General features: G+C 40.6%; 1 protein-coding gene, 1 long non-coding RNA gene and 1 other non-coding gene across 3 annotated transcripts in view; 2 read left to right on the forward strand and 1 right to left on the reverse strand.

Annotated features, from left to right (window-relative positions):
- sv2a (synaptic vesicle glycoprotein 2A) overlaps window positions 1–8,790 on the forward strand; it is a 47,859-nt gene extending 39,069 nt beyond the window's left edge. The window contains exons 9-13 of the mRNA XM_026184331.2: window positions 187–351; window positions 843–976; window positions 2,944–3,150; window positions 3,779–3,938; window positions 4,360–8,790. Of these exons, the coding sequence (XP_026040116.1) occupies window positions 187–351; window positions 843–976; window positions 2,944–3,150; window positions 3,779–3,938; window positions 4,360–4,543 (850 nt within the window). The 3' untranslated portion in view covers window positions 4,544–8,790. The remainder of the gene's footprint in view (window positions 1–186; window positions 352–842; window positions 977–2,943; window positions 3,151–3,778; window positions 3,939–4,359) is intronic.
- On the reverse strand, window positions 4,592–22,445 carry LOC145431968 (uncharacterized). Its single transcript, XR_013912303.1, has 4 exons — window positions 22,431–22,445; window positions 15,461–15,764; window positions 11,498–14,094; window positions 4,592–9,332 (listed from the first exon to the last, which is right to left on the reverse strand). It is a non-coding gene; the product is annotated as an uncharacterized LOC145431968 (long non-coding RNA).
- On the forward strand, window positions 10,559–12,479 carry LOC113032032 (uncharacterized). The gene is made up of 2 exons (XR_013912302.1): window positions 10,559–10,848; window positions 11,530–12,479. It is a non-coding gene; the product is annotated as an uncharacterized LOC113032032 (transcript).
- Window positions 22,446–23,628: the final 1,183 nt, after the last annotated feature.

Genomic DNA, 23,628 nt, shown 5'->3' on the forward strand with positions numbered 1-23,628 from the left:
AGGCTTAATTACCTCGAGCTCTCTCCAACAGAGCGCTGAACAAACGGCTTGCAAATTCATATTATGTAGATGGTAAAAAAGAAATGACACTTATGTATAACCATAAAGCGTCACTGGCTCTTTTTTCCCTTTTCTCTTAGAGGTAAATTGATCTTTTCTGTGAGAGAATTTTTCTTTGTCTTCCAGCTACTATGGTTTGACGGTGTGGTTCCCCGACATGATCAAATACCTGCAGAAGCAGGAGTACTCCTCGCGCACCAAGGTTTTTGTCAAGGAGAAGGTAGAACACGTCACCTTTAACTTCACCCTGGAAAACCAGGTTCACCGTCAAGGAGAGTACTTTAACGACAAGTGAGTTGTCTTTTACTCCTCATTAGTGTTTGCGTTTTGAATGACAGCGAATCCTTTGGAATTGGGCTTCATGTCAGTCAGATGCCTTTTGGTCCAACGCTTAATGAATGAATTCATTCAGACAGAACTAGCTTGTGGTGGACGGCAACAAATGAGATGCAAATATAAATGAGGCTCCGAAATGTTTTATTCTAAACACTGGTTTGATTGCATGAAAGCCCTGGGGACTTTTTCATGTTCAACTAGCCTGTCTTTGATGTTTCCTTTGACCTTGCCTTTTCAGCCTGAACTCTGCATGTGATTTCAGATGTTACAAATTTACAGCATTATGCTAATGCCATATCTGACACTCTTGTGATAAATCACTTGTTTCTCTGTCTCTTTGCATCTTCCTTTGTCTCTGTCTGCTCTCCACCTCCGTGCTGCACCTGTTCATTTTCTCCATGCCTCCATTCCTTAATTCCACTGTTCCTCCATGTGTTCGCTTGCAGGTTTATGAACCTGAAAATGAAGTCTATGGTTTTTGAGGATTCCCTCTTTGAGGAGTGTTACTTTGAGGACATCACCTCCACCAACACCTTCTTCAAGAACTGCACCTTCATTGCCACCCTTTTCTACAACACTGGTAGGGAACACACATACAAACACTCGCAGGTGTTTTATAATAGGAAAATATGGTCTTGTATAAGTAAAACCTTTAAATTAGAAGCTTTTATGTGTGTTTCAGCAGGCCCTGAAAAAATGCAGAATAAATTATATATGGACATTTATGGTAAAAATGTAATGTTGCTGTTGCTCTGTGCCCCTGTTCTTTCTTTGCTATTTATAGACCTTTCAGAGGTCTCTTTATAAATAACTTCCTTGCAAGTAGTTCTACTGGCTCAGTTTCACTCCTGTGTTTTCTGTTGAAAAGTGACAGTTTGTTGCTACTGTCTAGTAAATACATTGTTACCGGTGAGTTCTGTGCGCTCTGTGTGTTCTCTGAGCAGTTTGGCTGTTTGTCAGACTGCTAAATTGCTTCCTTATTCACCTTCACAGAATGACTGGATCTATACTGAACTGAGTATTCTGGAGCTGCAAAATCCCCTTACACACCGGGGGATTGTTATATTAATGTTATTCTTTCTTCACTGAAAAAGACAAATGATACCACATGTGGAAATCTATATCACACAGTTTCAGATGCAGCAGCTGTGTCCACACATGCAAACACCGCCCTGGTCTCGCTTTGTTGGTTATTTGCAGTCTTTACACAAGTCAAGCCATCACTCAGCTGTGCTATCACTGCTGGCCAGGAGTTCCTTGTTATAATGGAAATTAGAAACTTGTTTGCTTATTAAGGATTAAGGTCTCTTTGGGTTTTCTATGCAGAACTTGAGACTTTAGTGCTAGTTGCCATGGTGCACCTTATTTTTACACTGCAGAATGACGAGGAAATAACACATGAAAAATGCAGCTGGGCTGTACCTCATTTTAGTCTTTGAATGTACAGATCTACAGGTTTAAAAAAGGCTCAACTTTGCACACTTTCATTTTCTAAGGTCTGACATATCAGGAAATCTTTTTAGAATAATAATTGTAACATATGGCTGCATGTACCGTATCTGCGTGAGTCAATCTGAATGAAGCTTAGCATAAATATCGTCACATTTTCAGAGATGATTAACATCTTTATATTTTAAAAAACATCTAATACAATCCCAGTTCTTTTGCACCCAGGTGTTTCATATTCATCTTACATTCTCCATTTGCATTTGTGTCGCATGTCATGTTCAATGTACGTTGCCTATCATCAAAATTTGGATACGCAACAGAAGTTTGTTTGATTCACCTCTAAATACAGACTGAAGAATTGGAAAAGGCACCACAGGTCTGGTAATAAAAAAAATCATCTAATCCTGAGTAAAAATGTCATGAATGTTTAACTTTCACAGTGTTTGACTGTGCCCATAAAAATTAAGTGGGGTCGACATTAAATGGAGAAAAGTCCATAACAATCAGCTCTCAGTTTTCTTCTTTTAGGTTTATTTGGGCTCAGCGTCATGCTTCAGTATGGCTGCATGTGTCCAGCTCCAAGGTAGCAAAATACCCCCAGAATGTGGATTTGAGCTACTGTAGTTTAATTTTCTCTCTCCTTTTCATTTCCTCACATTCATCCTTCGGTTGCTTCCATTATTCTCCACTTGGCAGTGAATGATAGATGATTTTCTCTTCTGGGAAATATTTTGGAATTGCTGCTCATCCTATAGGTTCATTACTAGAGAGCTTAATTTTGACAGGACCTGCTCATTGTAATCTTGTGTTCTTTATTTCGTAAATTCAGCACCAAAGCAGCTTTTTTATGCTGCTTAGTGAATACAACTTGTGTGAATTTTCTGATCGACAGATTTTCTGTGACCCCTCTGTGGTCCAAGAGTAATATTTGATCTTGCAAATGTTGTCCTCTTAGTATCATTCACTGAGTGTTAATAAAGTGTCTTGCTTTGTCCACCTGACAGCAGTTTACTGACCAGTTCTTTGAACCTCTTACTCTTTCTGTCTCCTCTCCTGCTATCCTGAACATCGCTCCTTATCCCTTCTTTCTCCTCACAGATCTTTTCAAGTACAGGTTGATCAACTGTAAGCTCATCAACAGCACTTTCCTGCACAACAAAGAGGGCTGCCTGCTCAGTGACATAAGCGATGAAAATAATGCCTACATGGTCTACTTTGTCAGTTTCCTGGGTACCTTGGCTGTGTTGCCAGGCAACATCGTCTCTGCGCTGCTCATGGACAAGATCGGACGGTTGAGGATGCTTGGTATGGGCCATGTTACTCAGTGGTGCTTGAATCAGAAGTTAGGCCTGCTTTGATCCAATTCATTTTTAAATATAAATACAGCACACGTTTAAATATAACTCCCTCTGCACTGTAAATCACTTGTTTTAAAGAACTTTTATCAGCTGCTGCCTGAGGGCATGAAAAGACAACTTTCCTGTGGAAGATTACTTCTTTTGCCGTGTGGTGCTAAAAGAGCCAACAAGCAGCACTGTCCAGATTGTGAAAAAAGAAATCCACAAACCTTATTATGTGTAGTTTTCCTACATTAACCTGCTCATGATAAGATTTCTGGATGCCATCTAGTTCTGTTCAAGGGCAACTCATCCAAAAGCAATATAGATGGAACAATGGAACAATTTTGTTTGGTCTGGAAACGTATCCTATTGGTCAGAATGAGAAATTATAGCTATAGATTTAGATAAGAAAAAGAAAAATAGAGGGAGATAAAGAGAGATCATTTTATTTTATCTGTTTAATAAGTGTTCTGTGGAATAGAGATTTATGTGCAAAGGTGCAAAATGATTTGATCCTCAGTCATTTTCAGCTGAGTTATGCAGGAATCCCATCAGTTCTTCTGACATCATTCTTTCCCCCTCTTTATCCACAGCGGGCTCAAGCGTGATATCTTGCATCAGCTGTTTCTTCCTTTCTTTTGGCAACAGCGAATCAGCTATGATTGCCCTGCTCTGCCTGTTTGGAGGAATTAGCATCGCCTCCTGGAATTCCCTGGACGTGCTGACCGTCGAGCTCTATCCCTCTGACAAGAGGTAGGTAATCCAGGCAAGCCCAGAAATCTCCCTGACACCATAAAGGCTGTGACGTGTTAAGTTATGTCATAACAGATGCCCCTTTATGATTGGTTGGCTTGCAGGGATGGATGACATTGTGGGATTCTGGGTTTTCTTGATTCCAAATAATGGTTTTAAAAGGAGCTTCTCTGGGTTCCACTTTATATTTATAACTTGTAGTATAATATATATATATTGAAAGTAATATAAAGTAAGAGCACCTGTGTTGTCAGACTCATCAAAGAGGAGCACTACCTTTAGTAGCGTGCCAAACGCTGTTGATTTTTAGGAGCTCTAGCACCACCCTGTGGTAACTCAAGCAACTGTTTTCTCTGCTGGTTTACTTTAAACATGCTCAGGCACCGAAGTGACTCTGTGCTTCTTATCTTTCTTTTCTCAGAACCACAGCATTTGGCTTCCTCAACGCCCTCTGTAAATTAGCGGCGGTGTTAGGCATAAGCATCTTCACTTCGTTCGTTGGCATAACCAAGGCTGTACCCATCCTGTTTGCCTCAGGTGCACTGGCAGCAGGCAGTTTTCTGGCCCTCAAACTACCTGAGACGCGGGGCCAGGTGCTGCAATAATGTGGCACCAACAACTTTCCAGAGGGCAGAAGAGTTTTTGCCACACTGTGAACGAATAGCTCAAGAGCCCTCCAAATCCTGCACTCTAACCTCTCCCCATCTACAAGAGTAAATTGTAATGCAGGTAAATATTAGTAATTATTTGATTGGTACAACTCCATTCCACAAAGAGCTGTAAAAAAGAAAAAGCTAAAGTAAAATCTGCTGCCTGTGCCTCATTGTTACTCTAAATTGGAAAAGATGAAAACACCAGAAACATAGTTAATGACATATTTAGTTATTAGAGTCTGTCTCCCACACTGTAAATACATTCCTCTGGGGTTGGAGGTCAGGGATGGGGACTCTTGATGATGAGCCATGCAAATAGACTCATAGAAATGACCACTAGCCATTGTTGCAGAATTCTCTGTAGTCACCTCCATTCTTCCGAGCAAATCCAACTCACCTTTCCAGTCTTGAGTGCTTTACCATTGTTGGACACTGACTCAAAAATGCAACATTTTCTGCCTTGATTTGAAGCATTTTTGACTTTGCGAGGTAAAACCAAGACACTCTTCTCTTGGCTTCCTCCTTAACAAAGATCTGTCGTCATTCTTTATCTCCTGAGGTCTTGTGTTGGTGTACAGACTAACTGCCATTTTTTTAGATAATAGAACATTCCAGGTTTGCTTTTGTTGCGATAAGGAGCTCCATTGAGCTCCTCTCTCCCTTTATTGCATTGCTATAGTGAAACACCGCTCACCTCCAAGCAGCCATAAGATCATACATACACATTTCCCACTCAAAGGGAAAACTGCATTCTACCATGAAACCCATTTAAATCACAAAGGTGAAGATATCTGTTGAAATGTACATGTAAAGCACAACCACTTGTCATTGTGAGTGCCCCTAACATTTTCCTGACTTGAAGAAAATGTTTAGAATCTCACACTCAATCATCGTTTCCAGCCACTCTGTATATCCCTTTGTGAGAAATGCCTTTTTAGTACTCTTTCTCCCAGACTTACAGTATGTTTGTCTCTTGTATGCTTTGGAGGGTGTTCTGCATGTCACAACGTATGTATGTAACGTTATGAAAACTGAGAGTACAACATGTAAGCAGCACATGTTGCATCTGCCCATCAATTACTCTGAATTAAGTTGTATTTTGATATTTTTTATCCATAAAAGACAGCACAGTGCTTTTATTCTGATGTAGGGATCCAATACTTCTGAACTGTTCTTAAAGCACATGCCACAGATTTAATCTGGTTATTACACATGAAAAAAAAGAAGAAGATAATAGAAAGTTTTTTAAATGTTACCCCACAAGCTAATGTTTTAGATGCAGCCATAGATTGTGTTAGATGTGTAAGCTGACCTAAATACCTTTATCTGTTTGAGCTGAATGTTTTCATTAATGTGAGTGTGCTTCTTGGTGCAATATTGAACCTCTGTGCAATATTGAATATTTTGTTTTTATTTATTTATTTTGTCTTCTACCATTTCACAAATGCAACTTTGATTTGTGGATGGATGTGGAGTAACCTATCTAATATACAGTAGATAACTAACAAGGCACGATAACATACAGTACTGGACATGATTAAAGGACAGTTCAAACCAAATCAGATTTGCATGTTTTTTTCACCCAAACTCCACAAACCTCGATTTGAATAATGTTACACATAAATAATTTTCTCTCCATTGTCTCCACCTCCCCACCAAAAGAAGTTTGCAGCGAGCTAACATGGCAGCAGTATTTATATCCTGTCACTCTGTCATTTGCATATCATGAGCTTCTCGTCATGTGTAGATGAAGAGCGATGCTGAGTAATACCACTGGCTGGTGTAGTTCAATAGAAAAACCAAACCAAACAAAAGAAACAGGAAAATATTGCAACATCTCATTTGTAAGCCTGTCGTGGACCACAGTCAGCAGCTTTAACCTGGACACGCCCAGGGTTCCAGCACAGTCCTCTGTAGGTTTGAGAGCCTACAGGTGTGAGGCAGAAACACTAACCACTGAGCCACTGTGCTGCCACCTGAAAATACTGAGTAGCTAGGTCATGATTTCTGTAAAGATGCTATTGTTGATTTTTGGGCACTTGGTGCACGCCAACGCAAGTGTCATCTGATTCTCTTAGATTCAGGAGAGGGAACGATGCTTTCCACAGCTTACACCGAAGCAAGGTGGAACAATAGCACTTTAGGTCAGAGAACAAAAAAACTGTCCCTTAATCTGTCTTTTGCTCTTGAAACAAGAAAAAATACAGTTCAACAGTTGGAGAGTAAATATTTGAGCTGTTGTAAAGTACTTCAGGCAAAGTAAAGGACATGTGATCGCACGAGAGTTATTCATCTTAATCAACTTATTTTGGGGCTTGTATGTTCTTTAGGCCTGTTACAGGATTTACTGCATTTCAAGGGGATTGTTATGCTGATGAGAGTGTGAATTTTGGACATTGTGTTTAAGTCTGCTGTATGGTTGAAAGGTATCCAGATATAACATGAAATTCATCATAGAGAACTCACTGCCAAGGGCTGACTGTCATAAATTCCACACATACAACAGCACAGAAAATATTGCCACATTCCCCTGATCCGCAAAATGATTATGATGTGTTCACATTTGCAATGTTTAAGAAAAACAATCATCGACATGCCAGATTAACAAGAATACAATCCTTTTCTCCAGACTGCCATTTTCTTAGGATAGCAGCCATACGTAGACTCGAGACAGTCGAAAACAACAGACAAACCATTGCACTAAATGAACACTGTCATAAAGGCACAGTGGAGAATCCCTCGATTCCTTCTCGACACATCTGGATGTGGCCTTGCTAGAAAGTGAAGTGAAAGACAAGGTTTAGCAAGAGCACAATGACCAAAATCTACCAAATGACAATTTTGTAATTGTGAACATGAGGTGCTCACGCAAACCCCCCCCCTCCACCAGGACAGTGACCTGCCCTTTATACATTTTCCCGTCTCACTCTGATCCAAATCTGACATCGGACCCCTCATCTATGAGTGTGCCATGAGACCACCTCTCATTAATTATTGCCAAATATTTCCTATGCCCTGAGTTTACATATGATACCATTAATTCTCTGTTATACATATGAAGATATGTAAATAAAAATAACTAATGTAACTAATAAGATAAGCCTTTCAAACCAATGTTGCAGTCAGTCTTTGCCACCCGTCACATGAAACAAGAACATCTGGACTTTTCATCTTTTCACGACTCTTAACAAATCTGACTTTAAGGGTTCAGATGTTCTTGTTGGAAATCTGCAACAAATAACATCTTTAGAAGCCCAAACGGCCAGCGAGCCTGAAAATAAAATTAGCCAGATCCTCCCTTAAGAGCACACTGATACACAAACGCACATTCACAGCATAAATATAAATGCCAAGCGTTAGCAGTTCAATTCTCTGTATATCGTCCTGTATCACCCATGAAATTAAGAGCAAGGATGTCAAGATAATCGTTGTATTTGTTTAGCATGGTACACTGTCAAGACGCTAACATGTCTCGGTGACTCGGTTCACGTCAAGATTGTCTCTTGTAGATACATATCCTAGCTTATGTTACAGGGTTTTTTCTATAATTAACGTGTGGCCTGAGCAACAGTCAATTGTGAGTGCAAAAAGTTATCAAAGCAATAAGTGTTTGGATATTTGTCTTTTATTCTCTCCTTTGAAGTTATTGGGAATCGGAGCACATTAGCTATACGCTGGCCTTGTCCACGGAAATGCTGGTTGTTGGCTCAATAATGACACAGAAATAAACAGCTGACATTTGTGTGTACTCTCTGAAGCTACCCTAAGTCTTGACGCCTTTGTCAATAAAATTGCATTGCCATTAATTAAATGTAAGGAAGAATTTATCACCCTTGTCACTGTACTGTGCTGTAGAAACTGTAGTTGATTGTAAGTTTAGAAACTGTGGTATCATAAATATTAAAAAACAAAAAGCTGTAAAAAAAAAAAAAGCAGTGTAAATGAACAATACTGTATGTTGTCTTTGATTTTATGTATTTTGTAAATGAGAATGAAACACAAGTAAATACATCAATGTTAAATACCAGTTATAAATCATAATTAGAGTAAATATGGCGGCATCATTTCTGTTTAAAGGTGTGTGAGATTTTTTTTTCTTATATTTTCTCATTGTTGATTTTTGGGTTTACATTTTTCTGTGACCCTTTGGAATCACAATGGATAACAAAGAATCATGATGAATAAACAAATTAAAAGAATTATTTTGTTTTTTATATTACCATTAAGTATAATGGGATATTCACTCGCCCTAGGTACTATTGTTCATCCACTCATTGCCACAAATATCTAATAGACCAATCAGATGGCAGCGACTGAAAGTATGTAGACAAGATTACCTGCTGAATTTCAGGCTGAACATCAGAATGGGGAAGAAAGGTAAGTGACACTTACTTAATACAGCTGTTGGTTGTCAGACAGGCTGTCTGAGTGTCTCAGAAACTGATTGTCTACTGGGATTTTCCCCGTCACAGCCATCTCTAGGATTTACAGACAAAGGTCAAAAGAAGAGAAAAATACCCAGTGAGCAGCAGTTCTTTGGTCAGACAGGAATGGTCGGAATGCTGTGAGGTGATAAGAAGGGCAGAATAACTCAGATTACTACTTGTTAAAAGCAAACTATGCAGAAGAGCATCTCTAAACACACAATACATTGTACCTGGAAGCAGATGTGCTACAGCAGCAGCAGAAGACGACACTGGGTTTCATTCCTGCTAAACCAGCTAAGACCAGGAACCTGAGACTATGTTGAAAAAACAAACAAAAAAACCTCAAAAACATTGCTTGGTCTGATGAGCCTCAGTTTCTTCTGCAACATTTCGGATGGCATTATGGACTGATGATTTCACCTTATATTTCCTCCAGCGTGTGTCAGAATTTAGAGTAAACAATATAAAAGCATTGATTCACCCTGTTCCATGTGGTAGGACAGGAGATTCAAATCATGGATGAAGAGAGTGACAACTCTGCAGCAACTGTGTGATACTGTCAGGTCAATATACATCTGAATCTTGGAGGAATGTTTCCACACATTGTTGAACCTGTGCCACAAAGAATTAAGGCAGTTCTGATGACAAAACAGGGTGGAAATCTGCATTAGCAAGGGTGTACTCAGTCAGATGCACTGCCTGAAACAGGAAAACATAATGCAGGGTGATGTGTTATTTGAGGGAAAGAGTATTCCAGAAGATATTCTCTTATTGGGTGTTTTGATGAAGGTAATGGACAACATGGTTGGTTACACTGGTTGCTTAAGCAACCCTACACATTTACTTAGGTTTAGATGATTCACATAATCATCATAATCCTTGAACCACCTGGTGTCCAATGCATGTGCAAACATACTAGTTTGATTTCTTGTATGTTTGTTTATATGTTTGCCAGCATACAAGAAATCCAAAGACGAAGAATACAGCCTGCACAAGAAGACTTATTTATCCAAGATAGGCTAAGACTTTGTTAATATGGGCTTAGGGGTGGGTTCATCTTACTGGCAAAATCCTGATAATAAGTGTGAGTGAGACGACTCAGAGAGACTCAATCGTGAAAATGACTCTCCTCAGAGTGCTTTTTAAAAATGCCTGGCAGCTGGAGCCCTGATGCTACTCTTCACACCATGCTTAACCTGGACAAATTTGATTACAGAAACTTATGGAACGTCTACATGACTGTGGGCTGTTTAATAAACTATAAATATAAATGCATTAAAAATGGAGTGGGTGTGGAAACAATAAATGGCAACAATATACTAGCGATGCATCCAGTATGCTCAAACTCAAGAAGAAGCAGAACAAATGAAATTGGAAATAAGGGTAATAATACCATTCAAAGAAGAAGAAAACGGCGACAATGTAACAGCAGAGGGGGGCGAAGCGGGAGATGATACACCCTTATTCAGTATACAGAAAAATATTGGTAAAAGCTTATTTATTTTAGAAATATGAAATCAATGGTAGGCAGAAGGTAATTTTAGTTATTTTATTGAAAAGTCTTATCAATTATGGAATGACAACATTTTTCTTTTTAAGAGAGACAGACTTTTTAAGAGAGTCTAGAGATGAAATATAAAATGAAGTAGTTTGCTGTGTGTAGAAAACCTTCGTGAAACAGGAACTTCCCATTTCCTGCCGCAGATTTGCATTTGGGGGTGTTGTGTATTTACTCCAGCCCAGCAGGTGGCAGTAACACGCTGGTTGTCAACATCCAAAGCCAAGTAGAACAACGAGACAGCAGCAGCACTGAGCATACTTTGCTGGAAGGTTAGTAGCCAAATTTACTTTGGTTAATTATTATCTTGTCAATTATTATAGTTATAATATTAAAGACAGAGTGTGCGTGTCTTGTGTGAAAATGTTCGGTGTAAACACAGCTTCCTTCTCTCAGTTTTTACTATGAAAGCTGGAAATCTCAAGCTAGCAAGCAACGACTTCATGCCACCAAGCAAACAGTTACACAACCGTCCTTTCGGTCGGTGTACCTTTGTAAAAGGGACAATGGGAGAGCTGTGAGGTCTTTATTAAGTTGCCAGGGTAATGCAGTCTGTAAAAATTAAATGCGCATGTGTCATTTTAATCCATGCATGAATGACTGACTGCATGAAGTCGGTTTTGGCGCTGAAGCTGCTCTCACGGCAGCACAGTGGCTAAATAAGAGCCTCCTCACCAAGCTAACAGATATTTTCCTGTTATATGGTGAATCAAAAGCATCCTAACCCAGACATGATAAAGACACAATACCCTAATTCTTTTTCAGAGATAATTTGTGCCTCAACAGAAGAAGATATCTGTTTATTGCTTTTATCATGTAATGGGCATCGACTAAAACTGCTTTTTCACCCCAGCTGAAGCCCTGAACATGTCTTTACTTGATTCTCCAGATGTTGTCCTGAACACAAGTATGTCACATTACCTTACATGTCACATGTTTTTATGCCTTCCTAGTTGGTCAACTGCTACAGCTTGATGCTTCCCAGCGTCCTCCGCTGTGCTCGGCCCGTATCCTCCCATCCTGCTTTAACCCGTCCCTTTGCCCACTTCAGACCACATATGGACCCAGACCCCAGCCGGCCCGTTCAAAGGGCTATCACAACCAAACTGACCGACGCGCTGAAGCCAGACCACTTAGAAGTCCAAAATGAAAGCCACATGCACGCTGTGCCCCCCGGTTCGGAATCCCATTTCCGTGTCCTTGTTGTCAGCTCCAAATTTGAGGGCCTGCCGCTGATTCAGCGTCACCGTCTGGTTAACGAAGCTTTGAAGGAGGAGTTAAGTAGCTGTGTTCATGCACTGGCGATCCAAGCAAAGACTCCTGAGCAGTGGCAAAGTAACCCTACCGTGGCTAAGAGTCCGCCCTGCATGGGAGGTTCGAAAGGTGATCACACAGTGGAGGAGAAGTTAAAGGCTGGGCGAGAATGAAGTGTTGGACTGTGAAGTAGTTTCACTGTGCTGAGGGACTGAAATGTGAAGACTACAGGAAAATACTTGACAAGTATAAAGAGCAGCATTTCCTCTTTTATTTGGAGATCATTTTGTTGTGGTCTTATTTCTAAATCTTTTTTTTAATTCATTAATAATGCAAAATTTGGTTTGAATGGTTCTGTTGTTATAAAACTGCATATAAATTATATGATTTTAGATGGTCACAGGTGTTTTTATCATCCAGGTGCTGCATGAATACAATACAGGGATGCACTCTTCTTCTTTAAGCTACTGTATGGTTTTATTTTTGTTTGATTTGTGCTCATAGCATTTAGTGATTTTCCTGAAATCTAAATTTCAGGAAAGCCCCTATTTGCCTGTATACTTGCATTTACTTAGTCACCTCTTAGAATAAAGCAATGCTTGCATTGCTGTGAGTGGCAATAAAAAGTTCCATTTGTGAGACTTGATAATTAAAAGTTTGAATGAAGTTATTCGAGTAGGTATTGGGTATTGAGTATTGGGGATAATACGTGAGTGCAGTTTAGTGTTTCTTACTATTAAGTCTGAAGAAACAGGTCTTCTGTGTTTGCTCAACCATTAAGTTACAGTTTTCCACAGTGGTATACTACAAAGTGGGTACAAAAAGGCAGATTTTCTTTGTGTTGGAAGGCTCAACATCTGAAACCCCAGTAAGAGATGGGGTGAAGTCAGGGTTGTCTGTGCACCTTCAAGCAAACGGTAGATATATCAGGTGCTTCTTAGCAGCAGTTCTGGCAGGATGAACTGTGAAGAGTTTGGGGCTTTACTCTGCTCAGATTCAGCAAAATGCTGCAAAACCAGTTGGATAGAGCTTCACCGTGCAACTGTATAATGAAGCGAACTGCAAAAGCAAATCAAGAATTACTTAAAGCAAAGATGGGATCTCTGCCCACCAGAACATGTTTTCAGTTATTAAATGCAAAACTGAATGCAGGAAGGTTGTTCGTCCAAGTATTAAATGCAACCAAGTGTTTCAAACATATGTTCATTTTAGCCTCTGAAAATGGGGCCTGTGTGTAAAACTGTCTGCAATTCTAAAGTAGTTAGTTCAAAACTTTTGTTAAAGCGCTTTAATTAAACCTCAAAGTCTGCAGTTCAGTTACAGAAGAAAAAAAGTTATTGTCTAAATGCTGTGGACATAAAATGAACTCATGAGATGCTGCTGGTGTTCAGGGAGATGACGGCAGTGTTGCAGTTTCAACACTAGAGGGCAGTATGTGTGAACAAATCGGATTATTTGAATGGCTAAATCAAAAAACAAAACAAAAACGTTGACCTAGTGTTGGATATCAGTTATTGTGCTGCTTTTTAATTTTCTCCTTATGATTATGCATGTAGTGATATTAAAAACACAAACTGGTATAATGCTCAAATCCCAGGACTAAGCTAAGAGAAGCTTATCAACAAAATACACTTTAAGACAAAAATGTGTTTATTTAAATAGAAGTATTTTATTGCTAATTTGTAAATTAGATGTATTTTGAATTATAATTCATGTATTTTTGTTCTCAGAGTTTCACATTGAACTTTTACACAAAAAGTACAAAATGGAGTTTCTGCTTGTTCTCAGGATGATGCATACTTTACAGTCAGTTTGCGTGCGCTGTATGTGGGTGGGCGTCTATTTTTGAGTCGTGTCACTGTAAAGGTCTTCCTGTCCTGTCCTCAACCCTGATGATGGCCAAAAATCACCTCTCACGCCTGCGAAGGAGATAAGACAAGAAAAATAACTGGAGGGAGTCTGACTCAACATAAGGTTTCATTCAACTGAAAGATTCATTTGAGTTTTGTTCAGATTACGTGTAGGACAAAAGCAGCAATGCCAAGCAGATATCACCCAGCCAAAGCAAGCGTTAAACGCTGTGCTGCAAAACTGTTCAAAGTTATTGTTAGCTCAAGACAAGTTGCTGAACTCAGGCCTTTGGTGGAATGTGATGTCACCTCAAGGTAATGCGTGTCATCTTCTACAATCATCCCCTGCCTGGAATTGACAGCCTGTCAGGCCGCACAAAAGGCTTCGGTGAGGAAGGTGAACAACTGGTGTCACTGGTTTGGAAAAAGGAAAAACAGAAACAACCACTTTATGACCCCTTCTTGCCCATTAGAGTCAGACCTAAGGGTGCAAGAAATGAAGCTGGGGCTGTGAGAGAAAGCCGTACGTTGGGCTGCAAGGCCCCGGGACCTGCAGACTGTCTCTGCTGACGTGATTTATTGGTCACAATTCCAGGTGCTGTTATGGATGGAGAGGGAAAAGACATCAAGGATGATGAGGTGGAGTGCAGGGACTTGTTTTGCACTTAAAAGGTTGGACTGTTTTACATGCGCTTCTAGTACATCACCTATTCAGCCGTGGCAGTTATACGGGAAAATAATAGGGTTGCTCGGTCACTGTTTTGGCCAGAGGTGCAGTTCTAAGTGTATCCAGAGATCAGTAATTTAGCTTTCACTGAAATGGCTGTTCATTAAATAATTGGGTCAACTAGCTCAGCTAGGAAAATAAAATTTAAGAGTTGCCTGTAGCAGTACAATTAGCGTCCAGTCAGATGGAGACTCCACTCATGGTTGTTTGGAAGGTGACAGTTCAGTGAGAGTGAGCGTTCATTACTTCAGTTTAAAAAGTTTTTTCTTTTTACATGTTCTTATTTTTGTTTGTTTTTTCTTTCTTACTGTATTTAATCTTTACAGTCAGCTTGGCACATTTGGTCTAAAGACTTATTAGGATAGTCTAGTATTTTTCCCACATTTTTAAAAATGCTGAAGTAGAGACATCAAAAGAAAGAGACATGTAACTCAAAGGATCCTGTAACTTCCAACTGAGAAATGTCTTTTTTTCTTTTGATCCAAATAAAACAATTAAAACAGTTTTTATTTTTAGCCAGTTATTCCACAGCTGTTCTTTTTATGTCCTTTTCGCCTTTAAAATTAAAGTTAATTATTAAATGCTTCAAAATAAGTAATAGGAGATGTTTCAGGGTGGCTGCTGAGTGGCTAGAGTTTATGAAAGGGCTTGATTGATGTTTGGATGTGCCAAGTTAATGTAAAGACGTACTTTTATGAGCAGTGTTTTATTCTATTAGTTATAAAACGCCAGTTAAACACCAACTTCGCTAAATATATGCAAGGTGTATTTTATGTATTAATTTCTGCAGGTACTCGTCTATCAGAAATTCACTGTAAAGCTATGGTTTTTATGATGTAACTGACTATAGTTTACCATAAGGAATTTCTGTTATTGTTGAAAATGGGGTTCATTCTTCCCTTGTATCAGCTCATTCTCACACAGAACTACTGTTCACTAGATGTATACCATGCCTCTTCCATCATCTCCAGACTCCAGCAGTGATGGATCTGTCTCCGGTCTCAGATCTGGCCTGCATGGCCTGGGGGGTGCACCAGGTCAGTGGGAACCCACCTTGGCAGTTCTGTTTCTGCGTCAGAGGCCTGGGACAGATGGTGCCAGCCTGGGCTGGGACCCCGGGCAGGGCAGGGTTCCCGCGATGAACAGTCCCTGATTTACGCTGCGGCTCCGGACCGAGGGCCGGAGTGCAGGGGGCTCCCTTTGCGCAGCTGACCCTGGCTGGCCGCAGGGTCATCCATCGGTAGGGACAGAGAGGGGGGAGGTGGGGTGGGTACGACAAATGGGTGTCTGAGAAAGGGTGGTTTGTCTGTCTCGAGGGACTGGCGTCTTCTTTTGGCCCCCTGGGCAGCTGCAGGATCTGTGCAGCATGTGTGGAGGAAGAGTCGCCTGTTAAACACATTTCATTTAAACCCCTCTAAGAACAACACTCATTACATTTACTACCTTTAATGCCAAACCTGGTGTACTGCACAGTACCAATAGCTCAACAAAAGCACCCAGTTTGGTCCTTTAGTCTTTGGTGTTAATTGGAACAATTCTATATCACAGACTCAATATTAGCAAAAAGGTCTCAAAATGATCAGTCCTACTTACAATTTAATAATTACCGAATTACTTTTATGAGCTCCCGCGCTCCTCTGCTGGTGATTAATCTTTAGCTTGTTTCATGTTGTAAAAAAGAAAAAAAAGAGTTGAACTAAAGGTGATGGTAATAGGCTATTAAGGCTTTTTAATTGGAAAGCCCCCACCCTCACCAACTCTCTCACACCACACCGCTGACTAATGAAATCAGTGAATAGCTGCCTTGAAAGGAAAGGACAAAAGCAGAGATAGGGAGAAGACAATATCCTTGTGTGGGAGAATTAGTTACACTCGGTAGTCTAAGTATTCAAAGCGCAGAAAAAAAAAAGATTTGGGGGGTGGAGGAGGATTAAGAGAAAAGTCTACACAGGTGGGTTGCTGGGAGGGAGGAGGGGTCACATGACAGCACATTACCTCGTTTGATAAACAACAGCCGGGGCCCACAGGAAGGAGGAAGGGAGTTATTTTATAGGCGGAATTAACTGCTTCACCACATCAGGTATTCATTATGGTAAATCTCCCAGGTGTGCTGTACATGCAAGTAAAAGCAAACAACTTAGGAGGTTGGACTAGATGCAAAACAACTTGTGCTGATAGGTACAAGGTTTGCTGAATGAACTGCTTCCTAATCACAGCTGAAGTGTTAAATGTGATTTCGAGAAACAACCCGCTCCCCCCCCCCATCCTTTTATTGTACAAGCACTCACTGCCATTTGTGCACCTTCATTATTGCCAAATGTTTAAGACTGTGCCAAAAGTTACATGTAATTTACTAGATGAATGAGATAAAGTCATTAAAGCGCTCATGTACATAAGCAAAACCACATTTTATGTTACAATAGAGAGAAGTGTTACTAGTTGGCTACAGATGGCGATTATTTATATTAGATAACTAAAAATATTAGTTATCTAATATAAATAAGTATAAAATAATCCAATCAAAAAAGAATAAATAACTGAAAGTAACAGATGAAATTTAGTTTCCTGAAGAAAATTTTCAGTGTAAAATAATCTTTAGTGTCTCAGGAAATAGGTTGGTGATTGTAACTCTTAAACTTAATAATGAGAAGAAATTAAACTTTTATTTATATTTTAGAACGTCACCTCATAGATGCTCATTCCACTTTCATGAGTTAAAAGTCCCAGTTTTCAATGATTTTCGATAATTGCTATTTAATCACAGACTGTATATAAGAGATGCATGTAGCAATTGTGACATTACCCATGGATTAACAATGTCCTGTCTTGCATTTGAGAGCTGAGCGGTTTTCCGTTGCTTTGCTGGTGGCTTGGAAACTACAGATGTGAATCTGACTGAGAAACTGAGCACACTGCACACTCTTCACTTCACAAGATAACCCACCCTAAATTAAAGCCTGTTTAATACTCTTTTTTACTTTAATGGGAGCAGTAATGTACAAAATAAACATTATGTGGTCTATTCAGTACGACTTCAAAATAATGATTGAGACCATAAACTCATCAGAAAAATGTTTACTGAAGTCATAGAAGGAGGGATGTACTACCAACAAAGTTCAACAAAGCAGACTCTCCTTTAGTCTATCGTGGTTGACAAAACCTAAAACCCAAGTCACAAGTTTCATGTTGGTGGTTATTGACTTTGTCTTTGAACCCAGGCTTTCTATTTCAGGCTGTGTGCGTGTTCACATAAAAAGGGGTGTGAGTTTTGCCTACTCTGATCAGTGACATTATCTGCAATTATGATGAAATATACGAAGACCACAGAGAATGTAACAATAAAATGCAACACTGTTGCAAATATGAGAAGAGATCAACGCAGCAGAAAATTACTAATCTGGTGTTTTAGCGCACAGAACGGTAAAAAACCTCCAAACACTTTAATTGCAGTTAACTATTTTAACATTGAGTGTGCTCTAAGTGGTGACAGCTGCTCGTTACAACTCTGAAACTTTAAACTGGTTACATTTAAATATTAAAGGTTATTGTTTCACAACCTAATAAGGGAAACATGGAAATTGCTTTGTAACTTTACATTTATTTAAAAAAGGAAATCAATAAAAAACACTTAATTTGTGACATTTGTGAGGTATGGCTCAACTTGAACATATAAAACATTTTCCCCCAGCAGGAGGTTGTATATGTACATATTGGGAAAAAAAACGAAGTCATGGTTGACCCGGCTGATTTTAAAACAAAACGGAACATAATCCGCTCCTGTTTATTAAAAAAAAGTTACCATGGAGACTAACTTGTCTCACAAACCCATTAATGTTGCTAACTGAGAAGAATGTAGGTTTAAAGCGCCTTAAGATTAAATAACATTTATATAAAGTCTTTGGTTGAACTCATTTCAAAAATCACGCTTTTCCATGAATTAAAAGGTTCATCTCCAAAAGTTGAATTCGTTCATTTGGACGTAGCGTTTTGTGGGAGAAATGTTTCGTCACTCATCCAAATGACTTCTTCAGTCTCAGCTGACTGCAGGTTTCCCCAATCTTATAAACAGTGGGCTGGTTTCAGTCATTATGCAAATGTACTGTTTATAAGATTGGGGAAACCTGCAGTCAGCTGAGACTGAAGAAGTCACTTGGATGAGTGACGAAACGTTTCTCCCACAAAACGCTACGTCCAGATGAACGGATTCAACTTTTGGAGATTTACTTTCCTGGATGATTGAGAATACATTAAAAGGTTCGTCATTCATCTGGGCTTGACTAACAAAATGTGTGACAAATCAGCTGACAGCTATGGTGAAGAGAAAAGCGAGAGAAGAAGAGAAAGAAAGTAACATCTTTATCTTCACTGACGTGTGACACCCTTTTTCCTTACTCTGTTTTTAGTTCCCAGTGTAGAGCTCAGTCAATCACATGATCACAGCAGTAAGTCACGGGAGTTTTTCCTGGGGGTGTTAAAGCATGGAGCTGGTTAGGCTAGTTTTTGGGCCAGAGTGCACAGGCCAATGCCTTAGCCCTAAGCCTTGTGCACTCAGTAACTGACACGCATGCAGCTCCCCTTCCCTCCCCTCCAGGGCACTAACCAGAGGAGTGTGCATGTCAAGACAGATGGGTCACAGATAAGACTCTTTCAAGGCCTTCTCTTGCGACTCACTCATTACCCTCTCCCAGCTCTCCCTCAACCTTTTTGCTCGACATCTGTGATCTTCCTACCCCTGCTCACAGACTTCAAACCTGTGTCTCATTCCTGTTGCACCTCACTTGCTGTCAATCACATCATTCTCAGTGCAAGTCATGACCCAGTTTGCACACTTGGGCTAGCTGCTCCTTGCCTTAAGTGGCATTCTCCTCATAAACTTATTTTGACCTCTCTTTATCAGCTTTCATTCAGCATTTTAAAGAGTGCTCCTTAATGCTGAGCTGAACATGCTCCGTGTTCCCTCTTCACTCAGCCTCTCTGGGGTTCCCAGGTATTCATGACTGAACCCTGACACAAGACTTTCTTTGCCTCTATTTCCCACCCCATTTTTTAGCACTATGTCTCAAGGAGGGTTGCATTCACTTAACCCCCTGGAGTACTCTACACTCTATATGATCATGTTTATATCTCATGCACAGCCTGAAGCTATTATCATATTATCATATCATATCACCATATTATATTATCACCTCTCCCTTTGGGTATTACTCGGTGCTTATGTTTTCAAACACCAGTGTTTAGAATATTTTGTGGGATTTGAGTGACAGCCGGTGTGTAAGAACGTTCAGCTGACCAGCAAAGCTCATGATATTCACACAGCTGCTTTTATATTTGCTGCAGAAAGACACATAAACCTGTGCTCATAAAGCTCCACTCCAATAAGTTTATCATCATAAAATCAGAGTGAGAGTTAACAGACACTGGTCACATTTATGGCTCAGCTCCAAATATCATAAACGGAACTGATCAGCATCGAGTTTTCTCTTGTGGTCATTGGTGTCACTCTGCACCTGCTGCACATTAGTTTTCGATGATGGACGTATGCATTAGCAGTGTTAGGAGTATGTAGGGATGTCTGTTGGACAGTCAGTCTAATGCTTTGGTTGACAATATCTGTAAGTACTGACTGAGTGGTTGGCACAGTGGTAGCTATAGTTTTCCTCCACAATCCAAAGACATGGACGTTAGCTTAGTTCAGAGGTGGGCAATTCCAGGCCCCGAGGGCCGGTGTCCTGCAGGTTTTAGATCTCACCTTGGGTCAACACACCTGAATCACATGATTAGTTCGTTACCAGGCCTCTGGAGAACTTCAGGACATGTTGAGGAGCTAATTTAGCCATTTAAATCAGCTGTGTTGGTTTAAGGACACATCTAAAACCTGCAGTTGCCTGGAGTTGCCCACCCCTGGCTTAGTTGGTCACTGTAAATTAATTCAATGTGATTCAATTGTATTTATAAAATGCCAAATCAAAGCAACAGTCACCTCAAGGCACTTTATATACAGAGAAGCCCCAACAGTCCGATTAGATTTGATTCTGGATTTAACTGTGAGAAAATGAAGAGAAACCAATATGAGAGAAATATGCGGATTACTGGCACGGAAGTTGCCTCGAATGCTTGTCTGTCTCTGTGTTGTTTGCCTGTGATGGGTTGGTGACCTGTCCATTATCAGCTGTGTTAGAGACCCTGGCCTTGTGACCCTTGTTGGATAAGTTTTAGAACAATAGATAACTGACTCTTGGATGCCACAACAGAGTGCTACAGAGGTAGTGCAACCTATGTTAACATCACTGGTTCACTCAACAAAAAGCCAGTTTTCTCACATAATAAGCTCTTTTTGAGCGTGCCTTGCAGGTAAAAGTCTGTGTGGACAGTGAAAGAAGAAACCCATTTGCTGAAATCCAATCTCGGCTCCATCAGCTACAGTCTGAGTAAGATTCATAAATAATAGCCAGCAGGCGGAGCAGGACGTCTTAAACCTGATATCCACAATTTGGATATCCCAGATAAACCAGCAGGTGCTTATTCTTGTTTTGGCCAGTACTATCATGATTAAATGTTCATTTTTACAGGGGTTCTCACTCTGGCCTTGGGAGGGGGACACATGCACATGCAATGCAGACTTTATCATTAGACAGACAGAGTTGTGTATCAGAGCAAGAGTTTTGGACTCAACATTAAATGATCTTTAACTGGAATCTTCACTGTATAAAATCATGTAATGTAAAATGACACACATTTGAGAATAGCCAAAGTAACTGTTAAGTAAATAGATAGTGGGTCTAATGTTTCCTGCCTGCCTTCTGCACACTCTACCCAGACAGCGCAGTTGTCAAGGCTCAGATCTAGACTCAGACACAAGACACTGAAATAAAAGTTTAACAGATTTATTGCAGGCATGGAGAATAAACAGGTATTGCAAGGCAGTAATTTTGGAGCAGATGGTCAACTGAAACACTCTCAGTTTATCTTTGGATGGTGTGGTAGTGGAGAGCAAGAATAGAGAATGGGGGAAGACATACAACTAAGGGCTCCAGGCCGGACTAAAACTGTTGCATTTCAGCCTAAGGAGATAGCTATCTGCTCAGTCCATGAGCTAAACTGGCACCCTGCTTTCAGATTCTTGTTCTCATGGCTTCACAGAGGTAAGCCAGGTTAGATCAAGGTAAGCAAACCCAGTAACATAGCCCATACGGACCATAGAAGTCAAACAACACCATCACAGTAGCAACAACGAGGCATTTCTTTAGACTTGAGTAGCAGGTAGGTTAATGACCAATTGTACACAGGTTACTTGATTGCAAACAGCTTTCAGGTGTGTCAGTTGTGCAGGGAGTGCAGGGAAATCCTGTGTCTGAAAGGCAGCATAAACCCATAATGCATACCGACAGGAGAGAGAGGGAGAGAAAAAACAAAGTCGAAGGACAGAAACGGCAGGTTAGCATCAAGGACCAGAGGACCACAACAGGCATGGCAAAGTTTTTCCACTGGTGGGAATGCATCCTGAGCTTCTGCTGCATGTTCCCTAGACACTCTTTGTGATTGTAAATTATCCTGAAAAGTTTTTCAGAAGGAGTTGTGCAGTAAACAAACAAATAAAAAAAGGTATCTGCTTCACTCAGGTTGTCGGTTGTGGTCTAAAGTAAATCGCATTGGACACAACCCCCTAAATTTAATGCCACTGCATTGGAAATAGATTTCCAAAGCTGTTTCATCCTCTGACAATCTGTTTTGCAGTAGGATCTGTACAGATTAAGTGCAGCCTCAGAAAACCAGTGGTGTGCCTTTCACGCTTCCATTTTGATTCCAACTGAAAACAGCCAGCTGTTGTAATCTCCTAAAAACATGCAACACTTTTGTAGTTTTTCAATCACGTCTAAAAAGGATGCCCCCTCTATGGGGTATCTTTAACTTCTATAATATCCCATAAGCAATATTGTTAAGGCTGCAGCTCAGGTCAAAGGGGTCAGCCATATGCAAGGCCAGCAAGCACAGGGTTAATCTTGGCTCTTCCAGATGTATTCACCAACTCAAAGGACCTGCGAACGCTCTGGTCGGACTTCCACAGAACGTGATCTATTGTTCGTCTGTCAGCTGCTCCGTGATATATTCTATCCTACTCTCGTGGACAAAACATATCTGAGCGATTATACAAGTGAGGCCATTTGCCCTGCAACAACGGCAGCCCGGTGACTGTGGACACCAGGCAGCTTGACCTCAGGGTCTCGCGCTTCTTTGTTTCCTTTGACCTATGTTTCTTTTACCCCCCTCTGAACCTAAAACCTCTGTCCTTCCAGTTCTCTCCCCCCGCCTCTATTCCATGCCCTTTTCTCCCACAGACTCTTCACACACATACAAATAAAGAAATGGGGCCCCCTTCAGTTTATTTTATTAGCACTTTGAAACCCGGGCCTTTTACAGGGGAAAGGACGGAAAAATAATAGGAAAGAGGTTTAATTAGGAGAGTTGTTAGGGTTCAAATAAAACAACAGGGTCAGGGGGAAGTGTTGGGTCAAATAGGAGTGTGTGGGTGTTGATATGAGGACTTTGTCATCTTTGGGTTTGACCCCCATATCCACAGAAAAAGGAAGGGCAACACTGAAGACCTGAAGAGTGTCTTAAGATAGGGGCACACTTTCTCTGAAGTGTTAGCAAGGCCACGGGCAATTCTTTTACGAATCCAAAGTGAGAATGTGAATGAAGGAGTTCAAGGTGTTGCACACTTTCTACTCTCTGAGGATTTACATTGTTCCTACAAAAGGATGGCTGCTCACCACATAAAGCAGTATGTACAGTTTCAGCTGTGTGTCTGTGTATACATATGTGTTTGTTCAGTACCAGGTGTGCCGTCCCCTTCCTTTGTGATCAGCCCATCTGTGGATTGTGACATGGAAACCCCTGCAATTTCCTTTACTCAACTCTTTACCGGCTTCCGACTCCCTGAGCGTACGATCCCCTTCTGTCCCCCTTCTCGCGTTCCCTCTCCTCCATTTCCCCTTCCCCTCTTCCTCTCCTCCCGAGTGGCCGCTCCCTTCGGCTTTCTCGCTGTTTACCAAACATACCAACGGCCTCCTCCTCCCTCTTCCCTTGCTCCTGCACATGCATGTCTTTGTTTGCGCTCATCTGAGTAGAAAATGCTTTCCAACTATTGGTGCGGCTGCAGTGTGAGACAGAAGGCCTTAAGTGGTGCTCGCCAGGGGGGAAATCGGGGGCTCTGGATGCTG

This window comes from Astatotilapia calliptera, chromosome 11, assembly GCF_964374335.1.
Source record: "Astatotilapia calliptera chromosome 11, fAstCal68.1, whole genome shotgun sequence".
Lineage (NCBI taxonomy): Eukaryota > Metazoa > Chordata > Actinopteri > Cichliformes > Cichlidae > Astatotilapia > Astatotilapia calliptera.